The following is a 10,981-nucleotide window of genomic DNA, read 5'->3' as shown; positions in this document are numbered from 1 at the left end:
AGGTACAATGAAATAAAAACATTTTAGAGGCCATGATGACTGCCCCCAGAAGAAAAAATGAGATAGATACAAAGAGACTGGAATAGATAAGCAAGGTTATTAGAATGTTCTTGTTATGACAAATAAAAAGCAGTAAAGCTAAAACCAAAGGTTTCTCAGCCAAGAAGAAATGAGGGACTTAGCGGTACCCAGGAAACACTCTTCTTTATGTGGGTGACATCTTCAGAAGCCTAAGGCATCAGGATTCACAGATACTTTCAAGAGACCATTGGCAGCCTGCACAAGCATGGGGATGGAGGAACCTGTGAGAAGAAACAAGAGTCAGAATTGTGAGACAGGAGAGGAGAGGGAGGATCCTTCCTTCAGCCTTCTCAATCATTTCTGTCACACCCTTCAGCATTGATTTAGCTTCGTACAGTGCCCTTTGGCTCTTTCACTCTTGTTCTTATTCTCCTTTAGATTTCCTGTCCAAGGGACACAGGAGCAAGGATACAATAGACATACAGGGGGACTTGCTACATGTCTTGAGATAGGCTTCTTCAGCTAAGCATCCACATCTTTGCTCTTTTGCTGTTTCTCAGCTTATCCCAACTACCAAGTTGATATTAACTCTAATATCAAAATGGAAAATTAGCTGAAGGGACAGGCAATGGTCTAAGATAGCAGGTTGGGGAAACTATGGGGCTCCCTAATGTTCCCCAGAATGTAGCAGCATAGCTGCTTGAGACAGATGGGAAAGAGGGTAAGTGAGGGAGGAGGACTGTGCTCCTACCACCATGCTTATGAAGCCAGGCCATGACACTCCTTTTCAGAAAATGGCCGGTGAAGTCCTTTGCATTGGCATGCAGCCAGAGCCCAACCAGCACTGCAGCCCAGGCTGAGGGATCTTCATGCTGCAAAACAGAAGCAGACACTTCTGTGAGGCTTCAGGCAGGGCAGGAAGCCACTCAAGAGGAAGCAAAGGTATTTACTGTCTTCTTCCTCATCATACCCCAATATGCTGCAACATGAATTCTGTGCCCCACATCTACCATAAAGACTGACCAGAGCATCACATAATATTCTCTTGCCTTTTTGAAAATGACTTAGGTTGTAAGTCCAATGTAACCATCATCACATTCCTTAAAACACTCCAAACACCAAGTGTATGGATATCTTAGTCAGGGTTTCAATTGCTGCCAAGAATCACCACCACCAAAAAGCAAGTTGGGTAGGAAAAGTTTTATTTGGTTTACAAATGTGCATTCTGTTCAGTGCCAAAGGAAGTCAGGAAAGGAACCTAAGCAGGGTTGGAACCTGGAGGCAGGAGATAATTCAGAAGCCCTGGAGGAGTACAGCTTACTGTCATGCTCATGCATGGTATATACTCACTTATAAGCATATATTAGCTATGTATTACAAGATAATCATGTTGTAATCCAGAGACCTAAAGAAGATAAATAATAAGGAAGAGCCTAGGGAGAATGTTTAATTCTCATTCAGAAGGACAAATAAAACAGCTACAAGAAGAGCTTGAAATGAGGGAACAGGACAGGAGCCTACCGTAGAGATCCTTGAAAGACTCCACCCAGTAGAGGAATGAAACAAATGCTGAGTCTCACACCCATATTCTGGGTCAGAGCACAGAGTGTCTTATGGAAAAGTGGAGTGATAGAAGGACATGGAGGGGACAGGAGCTTTACCATGAGAACAACAGAGCCATCAAATCTCAACCCTGAGGAACCTACAGAGGTCATGTAAGGAGAGGACCCAGACATCCTTCTCAGATGTAGTTGATAGGCAACATAGTCTCCATGTGAATTCTATTATATTGACAATAGGGGCTGCCTCTGACATGGACTTTATTGTCCACACATTGATCACTTCCTTCTGGTGTGCTGGCCTTGCCAGGTCACAGAGGAAGAGGATGCAGGTAGCGCATCTGGAACTTACATAGTCTGGGGTCAGAAGTTAGGTGAGGAAGGTTTCTCCTTTCTGAGTAGTAGGGAAGTGGGTAGGGCAAATGGGGAAGAGAAAGGGAGGGTATAACAAGGAGGGGGCAAGGGAAGGACTACACTGGGGATATAAAATGAATACATTAAATACTTTTTAAAAAAAGAAAAGAAAAATATCCAAATTTTTAACTGAAATTAAGATAACAGCATATTCATTCTCCTTTCCTATATGTTTTTACTGAATTAAGCACATGACCTCCTATACGCTGGAGTTCAGATCTCTTGGTGATCTATTTGTCTAACTAGTAGAAGATCTTATATTTTTTAGTGTTAAAATGAATTATCATTGTGAAAATTTTCCAGCCTGCTGAAATAATTTTGAAGAAATATTCCTGTGGCTGTACCCTAAATAGTTAAATCAGTTTTTATATAACAGAATGTATACCACTATTGATTAAAAATTTGTCTGTCATTTATTGGCACTTAGTGAATGAGCCTAACACTGAATAGTGTTGAGTTTTCTCTATGACATCCATCATGCTGACCATGCCTTCCAATACCCTGACCATTATTTCAATGCTTTAATCTTCTATACACTACAAGTGAATTTCACCTTTGCATTACCTATATTCTTAGTTCTCAGCTGGGCCCTGGTTCCTACAAATTCTAATTGTGTTCATAACCTCATGAAGCACACACTCTTGCCCCTGTTTCACTTTGCATCTCACCTTGGCAGGGTTTGCAGCCTTGATGTCTTCCAAATTAGTGCCCAGGATCATGGCCAGGTCTTCATCCAGCTTCCAAGATCCATTTGCATTTTTGAGGGAAATCAGCTTCCCAGCAACATTCTCTCCTATAGCTTTGTGAAAAAAAAAAATTAAAACCAATGACAAAAGAGGGGTGACAAGGGAAATCACAGAGTCAATGGGATACAGCCCTCCTGTGGAAGTCTTCTGGAGTGGGAGGCCATATTGAGAGTTCTGCAGAAAATCTACAGACTGTTTCTATTCCTTGATACAAAGCAGTTGGTCTTAGATCTGAAAGACAGCAGCAGCATATGCTAGTGGGCCCAGGTCCTAAGGACATGTGGACTGTGCAGGAAGATACAGGCAATGGGCTTGAAGAACTTGAGGACGCTAAACTACATTGCATTAGAAGGAATCAAGTGCTGAGTATAGATTAATGATGTTAGACTCATTCTGGCAAATACAAGGTGATGTTAGCTATCACCTCATGCCTGCTGCCTCTAATCAGTTACCCATTAGTTAGAGAAAGCTCCAAGACAAAGAGTACTGAAAAGTAGTTTATGGTTACATAAATCATAGACAGGCTCTGAGGACCATTTCACCTTTGTGGTCATTCTGTAAGTTGTTCTTTCTGGTGGAAGAATCTGTCACTGGTATTAGTTTAAATACCCGTGGTTTTTTCTGGAGAACTGAAGATTGCCTTTCATAATCCATATGATCTGTGAAAAACAAATATTATTGAGAAAAGATTCCTAGGTAGAAACTCCCTCAGACTGTAGAAGTATGTCTCGATAGACATCTCTGGACACTATGGATTCATTCTATATCCTGCATGCAAAATACCTTGAGAATTTGTTACATATCTTGCCGGTCTCAAGCCGAAGCGTGGCTTGTAATCTAAAAAACACAAATGCACAGTGAAGACTGCAGCATCATCCATGCTTTGTAGCAAAAATTAAATATTTGAGGATTTGAGACATCAGCCCTCTTATTCACATCAGCTTCACTCACTAACCATGATGTGCCCTTCTCCTATGTTGGCTCTTGCAATAAAGACACTATTTTTCTGGTCCTTGATTCTACTTCCTACTGAGTCTTTTGAAACCTCTCAGATGTGTTAAGCACTCGTAGCGGCATCATACCATTGATACAAGAGGAATCTTCTAGCTACACCCTAATTCAAAATATTGTTTCTCCAAAAAGATATTTTACTTCTGTCCATTTGAAGAAGAGTGCAATTGTACTCTAACCATCTATGATCAGAAGGTAAGGCTGACAATTTTCTCAGTCCCCAAAATATTAATTTCTCTCTCACCTGGATTATCATCCATGTTCCTCACTACTACCTTCTCTCAACTACTTAAGTCCTATCTTTCCCAAATTCCTACCACAGGTTTCCAATGTACTCCTAGCTCTTCCACAAATTTGATGATTACGATCATACATGTAGGTAGCCTATGCAGCATCCTAATGCAAAGATCTTAACTTCTTCTGATCCAGTAACTATGGCTGTAACACACCTCTTTCATGTCCTTAAGCCATTGGTATCATGCAGAATTGAGTGATATCTCAGAAAGATTTTAATCTTACTTTTTAATACCAATCTCATAATTCTAGTGTTTTAACTTAGCATTTCATGTTTTAAAATAGTCTTTGATCTACCCTGCTGTTGCTCCTTGATTCTTCTTTTATTTCAAAAAAGTGTCATGTTCACTTCAACTTTATTATTCACTCAATGTAAACTTCAATGAAACAAATCTCCTCCTCGTCAGTATCTTTAACTGATAGCCTTAATTTCTATTCACCAGAACTACATGGTGAAATCGTATGTTAGAAATGAAACAGTCCTCTTCCCCCCACGTTCTTCAGAAAAAGCTGCTAACACCAACTGCAAGTGATTTACAAAACCCACTTCTCTCTCTGGTTTTTATGCCTACCAAAAAACTCTATAAATTCAACTGGACCCTGTATTGTAATATGTCCGGGGGTTCTCTCTACTTCTCTATAAAATCTCTCTCTGAGTTGAACGCAATCTACTTTTCTAGAAATTTTAAGGCAAGCCATAAATCTTGGGTGTAGATTGATGAAGACACACACAAAAAATTTAAGATACTTATTCCATTTTAAATTTCTAAGATTCTGAAACTTACCATTTTTCAAATGATGTACTTAGATATCTGAGACCCGATATATATAAGTTTAAATTGGAATAAAACTTACTTGGTGTAATTATTTGTGGAAGTGCTATACCAATATCAAATGCCACTGGCCTTGGAATCAGTCTGTGAACAGCACTACACTGCACTGGCTGGTTGAGCCCCTTCATTATGGTAATGAAAGCTGTGAAGGAGCTGAGCACTCCAGACTCAAAGCTGATGTTCACCACATCCTTTATTTCTCTTTCTGGGGTCTTACTGGGTCCCAGGTCTTTGATCTGAATCAAGGACTTTGCAGCCAACCGATGAATGGCGAAGCTGAAAAAAGTTACCATAGACAATTAAAGAAAAATAACTGCAAACCACATACCCAAGACTCTTAAAAGCTACTGATTGCAGGTGGGAGGGAATGCAGAGACAAAGCATTTAGATGAATTAATGAGAAAAAGAATAGCTTAGCAGACAACACTGGTAAGGGACAAGAATAATTGGACCATCAAGGATGGCAGAGAAAAGAAAGGGGAGCAAATGGGAAAGGGAAGAGAAGGGAATGGAAGAGAAGGGAAGGGAAGGGAAGGGAAGAGAATGGAAGGGGAGGGGAGCAGAGGGCAGGGGAGGGGAGAGGAGGGATGAGAAAGAGTGGAAAATGAGAAGCAAATCTGAATTCTTACCTGTCATTCGTCTTGGGTTGCAGGGAAAATGTCACCCTGTTTTCAATACTCTTGCCCTGGATGGTGTACTTGAGGCATATTTTCCCAGAGCTCTCCATTAGCTACCAATAAGAAAAGAGCAGGAGTGGAAAAGCCTATACTTACTCAGAAAATGGTGAGATGAGGATAGCGTTGCAGCTCTATGCTGCAGTGTAAGAGTAAGAATCTGATAGTACAGGATAGTATACATAGGTCGTAAAGAAGAGGATGAGAGGTTGCCTGCCTAGCTAGTGTATATCTTGATCAAATCCAAAGCAACAGTTAGTGTTAACTAGATTGCTGATACAGACTCCACTGAGTAAAGGAATGAAGAAGATTAGGGACTCACGGGCATAAACCCAGTCAGTTGGGCATAGATGATTAACCTCTGACCCCTAAAGATGGCAGTCTGCTTTGGAGAAAGCATGTTAGCAGACAGACCAGGCGGCAAATCCCAGGTCAGAGAGATGTCCTCTACTGCACTCTGTAGAGCAAACTTCAGAGACCTAAGAGCCTGTTGGGGGAGAGAAGAGCCAGGATTACACACAAGAATGATAATAATGACTATTGTCAACTATTTACGGGACCCAAGGACATATCTCAAGTCACGTCTAAGCACCAGTGCTAAGTAAGAATTGAGAGATTTAAAAGTGTAGGTGTGAATGAAGGAAATATTTGAGAAAAGAGAACTCTGCAGAACTGAGTTAGAAAAGAAGTTGTAACAAAATGGAAAGAGAAGTTTAGAAACATAATCAGAGATGTCTTCCATTTTTCTATACTAATAAGGAAGGTGAATTTAGCATGTTTTAGTCTAACACACACTCACAAAAAACAAACAAACAGACAACCAAAAAGAGACACTGGCCTTTTTTTTTGCATGTAGAATGGGTTCTACTAGATTGACTCAGAGTATAGACTGCAGACACAGACAAAGCTGCCAAGTCTTTCACTTTCTTTCTGTCTGCTCTTCAAAACAAAAGGATCACTACTTTAATTATCACCTCTATGGATTTCCAGTTACGGCACCCAGATGTCATTCTTTAGATATGAAAACCTTACTTTTTTTTTTGTTTTTACCAAAGTAATAAGACTTTCCAAATATTCTGCTTAAGACTCATGAAAATGTGCCCTCCAGGAGAGTAGGACATCTCCGTTTGCAGCAGTGTCCCTGTCCCTTCTGTCTGTCCTGCTTGCTCTGGAGAATGCAACTGTGGACACTGCCTGCTCTTACCTTGGTCTTCATCATATCTTTGCCTATGATAAACTCTGCACTGCCCCCTGATACCCGGGCAATGCTTTTGATTAAACTGGTGGAGGCGCCTTCTCCAATTCCAAATGAGAAACATCTGCAATGGTGAAATGATGAACATTAAAGACGGGCTCTCCATAGCACAATTACCAATTAACACGTGCTGTTCAAAACCACAAGTGACAAGGTACTTACCTCAAAGTCAGTACATTATTATCTTTTAGAAATCATACTTAATTTCCATGCCTTGAGTGATTCAATTTAAATCACAGTCTTCTAGGAGGAAAGGCTCAGATTCATTTGACCAGATCTATGGCCCAGAGAATTTGCAAAATCTGTCTTTAGTTTCTATTCTCCTACAGGGCAGATGAGCAGCTATCTAGAAACATTCTATCTCCAACATTCTTCTAGTAAGCAATGAAATATCAAAGTGACAAGTAAATGCACGGACATCTTGGCTGATGTGTGGACATCTAGTATCTGTGGATATTGTGTCATGTGAGTCATCATCCTGCAAGTTGGTCTTAGAACTTGTATTTTCTTTCTTCATGTAAGCATGAGGACCAATATCTATTCAGTAGTTTTAATCCATCCAGATTACCTATAAGATAGTCACTATTTGTTTTAAATAAAGCAGCAGATTAGCAGAATTTCCAGACACCTGCCCTGCAGAAGACCCAGAGGTGAAGTGTGTGACTTCTTAAAAGATTCGGATATTAAAGGACTCAAATACAAGGCTCAAGGCAATACAAACTAGGAGTTCTACTCACAGAAAACCTACACTGTTTTTCAAATTGATAGAACTAAAGATTTAATACACAGTAGTTTTAATAATTTGTGTAAAGCATCCAGCTACCATGAAACTTGGCTCTAATGACTGAGAAAATATGAGCCTCGTAGCCAAGACCTGGAAATGTAAAGAAGGAAAGGAAAATTATCCCGCATCTGATGTCCACTTACTATCTGAAGCATGGGACAAGGACCTATTTCATGAGGTTGGAATAGGGCTATTTCTGTTTCTTTTTGATTTTCAGGCTCATTGTGTGATGCCTGGTCTGCATGGATACCAAAACCTCATGGGATTATTTTCCATTAATAAATATGCAAAATCAAAGGACATATGATTCAATTGAACCCAACAATATGTGACAGAGATTGTTCATGAGTACTGAGATGTGTTTACCCTAGAATACAAGGTAGAAATAAGATGTAATAATAGATACCATCCCCACCTAAAGCAACGAAAGATAAAATCACCACTTACTTCAAAAAGTGGATGAAATTCAATTATAATTATTACTCAAACACACACTCCCAGAGCATGAATAGCATGTGCACGCCCATGCATTCACATGCACACACACACACACACACACGCACACGCCACACACACACAGACACACACATTCTCTTTTGGAAACACAAAAAATAGAGATCCTTGTTAGCCTAATTAAGAATAAATTGAGAAATGAGTAAATAAAAAAAAGAGTAAATAGATGAGAGGAGTAATATGTAGGCTTGTGTGTGTGTGTGTGTGTGTGTGTGTGTGTGTGTGTGTGTTCTGTGTATATATCTGAAGTGGTCAAATAACAAATTTAATTATTAAAAACCATACAAAACAATAACGACAAAACAGGAAATTAGAAGTCCCTACATAAATGATTATGCACTCAATGCTATAAATTTTAATGTGCTGTTACATATAAACAGGTCATACGTAGTGTTGCTTGAGCTCTGGTCAGCACGGCAGAAACCATGTTCTCTTCATACCTGTGTTTTTTGCTGTTTAACTTCACCTCTTGGATGACGCTAAATGTGTCAGTAACTTCTCCATCTGTGAAGACAAAAAGCTGCAAAAGAAAAACATTCATTGAGCCTCCGTCAGATTCATTAGACACCATCATCACTGGCTCCATGGAAGACACCTGTTTCCAGTCTTTGAAGCCTAGTTACCCTGGAGCAGGCACAGTCACTTGCTCTATGCCAGCAGTGAGACTCCAGACCCCTGAGAAGATTCTCATCCTCCAGATGCTGCTTAATCGGAAGGTTCTGTGGTACCAACTGCCTATATGAAACGAAGGAGGAAAACTGCCTCTGGTCTTTTTTCTCTTCACTATTTTGTAGAATACACATAGTTTACTCAATTCTATAAGAAAGAACTTCTTGGGATTGGATTATTAAAGGATTTCACTCTTTGTCCCTCTGAGCTTAGCATGGTAAAATTTTTCTATTTCATGCTATGCAGAGCCTTTTTGCTCTCTCACTGCTTCTAATACTCACCTGTAAGGGATGGCCAGGAATGGAGGGTGCCTTGTATATGTTGCAAAGTGGTGTTAAGATTTCAGTGTCCCCTAGTTCAGCTTCCAAATCCTTCACTCTTTCCACTGCCTCCTCCATTGATTCCTGAGTGTACTTTACACTCTCTCTTAGAGAAACAAGCAGATCTAGTCACGTGGCAGTAGCATACATTCCCAATCCTATCGCAATCACTTAAACTTTCTCGGGACAACCCCAGTGTTCAGGACAACTTTGCAGTAGTCTTTTGAAAAGTGCAGATCTGCCTCGGAAGCCCATTCATTCACAGTCTATGCTTGTCCAAGACACTTACGGAAATAATTTTTCATAGGAAGAGCCAAATCCATAGATGTTGAAATAACACCCCACTGGCAAACTCTTTATCAACAACAGCAGAGTTTCCTGAAGGTGAGAGAAGATAAGGAGGTGGGGTGAGAGAGGGAACTACCAAATATACAGACCCTAGTGTAGTTCCTAGGGGTGAGGTATGTCACTGTCTACTGTCACCTTTCATTTCAAGGCAAAGAACTGAGTGGCCATGCTTGCTGTTGCCCTGAGCAGAACAGACCTAGACCTACACATGGGCTCCACTCCCATCCGTCCTAGTAATCATCCCATGGCATGGATGAATAGTGAAGAATCTGCCCTTACCTTGGCAGCCTCTATGCGCAGCTCAGACTTATTCTGGTTGTTCAAGGGGGACTGCATACTTATGGAGCAGTCCACAAGGAACACAAATTCTCCACAGACGCTTGAGGTCTCCACTTCTGGCATAGCGGGATAGAAGCTCACCATTGCAGAAGGAGCTCCCATCAAACTATCTGTACAAAAAGAGGAAAACCCCTTTCAGGTACAAGAGAACTCGGGGGTTCTAATGTCCTCAAGAAAGAATTATCAATTCAGTAAAGAACTCGGAGAGCTCAAATAGAGCACTATGTTTGTTCTTTTAGTGCTCTTTGGGTAGGACTAAATATGAGTTGTCACAATAAAAATGAAAGGAGCAGAGCAGAGGGGAGAGGAAGGATATCAGTTTAGGAATTAACAGACAAAAACACAGCAGGATCAGTGTGTGGAAAGCTATTCCTTTATACTCTTGAATAGGACCCATTCCCTTATCAGCTTCCAGCATGAGTTCAAAGATACAGTCAAGAATCCTATGAGAATTCTGGCCTGAATCCATGTGGTGCAAAATTATACCAGATCTTCAAAGAAGATTTAACATCAATTCTATTCAAAGTACTCTATAAAATAGAAATGAAAGGAACATTACCAACCTCACTCTGAGGCCAAGACATCTTGATACCTACACCACTCAAAAACCAACAAAGAAAGAGAATTTCAGACAAATTTCCCATATGAAAATGAGTACAAAAACCCTCAATTAAAAACTCCCCAAAAGAATCCAAAAACATATGAAAATATCATTCACCATGACCAAGCAGGCTTCATCAGAGGCATGCATGGTGGTTCAATATAGGTAAATCTATTAAGCTGATCATCACATAAGAAAAGTGAAAGAAAAAACCATGTACATCCTCTTAGATATGGAAAAAGCACTTGGCAAAATCCAACACCCATTCATGTTAATAGTCTTGGAAAAATCAGGGATATAATGTATCTACCTAAACATAGTAAGGCAATATCAATATATAGCCTTTTATGGTCAACACCAAAATAATGGAGAAAAACTTCAATCAATCCCACTAAATCAGGAATATGACAAGAATGCCCCTCTATCCATGACTCTTCAATATAGTCTTCAGTCATAGATGAAGCATTTAGAAAACTAAAGAAGATAAAAGGGATACAAAGTGGAATGGAAGAAGCCAAAGTATCAGTATTTGAAGATGATACGATAGTATAAATAAAACGACTCCAAAATTTCTACCAAGGAAGTCCTAGAGTTGTTAAA

General features: G+C 40.0%; 1 protein-coding gene across 1 annotated transcript in view; it reads right to left on the bottom strand.

Moving 5' to 3' along the window:
• Positions 1 to 222: 222 nt before the first annotated feature.
• The window catches only part of LOC127197857 (von Willebrand factor A domain-containing protein 5A-like), a 55,968-nt gene continuing 45,209 nt past the window's right edge, over positions 223 to 10,981 (bottom strand). The window contains 9 exon segments of the mRNA XM_051155703.1: positions 223 to 302; positions 773 to 893; positions 2,663 to 2,793; positions 3,283 to 3,399; positions 3,524 to 3,577; positions 4,901 to 5,154; positions 5,508 to 5,608; positions 5,875 to 6,039; positions 6,757 to 6,871. Coding sequence (XP_051011660.1) covers positions 223 to 302; positions 773 to 893; positions 2,663 to 2,793; positions 3,283 to 3,399; positions 3,524 to 3,577; positions 4,901 to 5,154; positions 5,508 to 5,608; positions 5,875 to 6,039; positions 6,757 to 6,871 — 1,138 coding nt within the window.

Source organism: Acomys russatus, chromosome 14 (assembly GCF_903995435.1).
Source record: "Acomys russatus chromosome 14, mAcoRus1.1, whole genome shotgun sequence".
NCBI lineage: Eukaryota > Metazoa > Chordata > Mammalia > Rodentia > Muridae > Acomys > Acomys russatus.
This window is presented reverse-complemented; position numbering and strand designations above follow the sequence as displayed.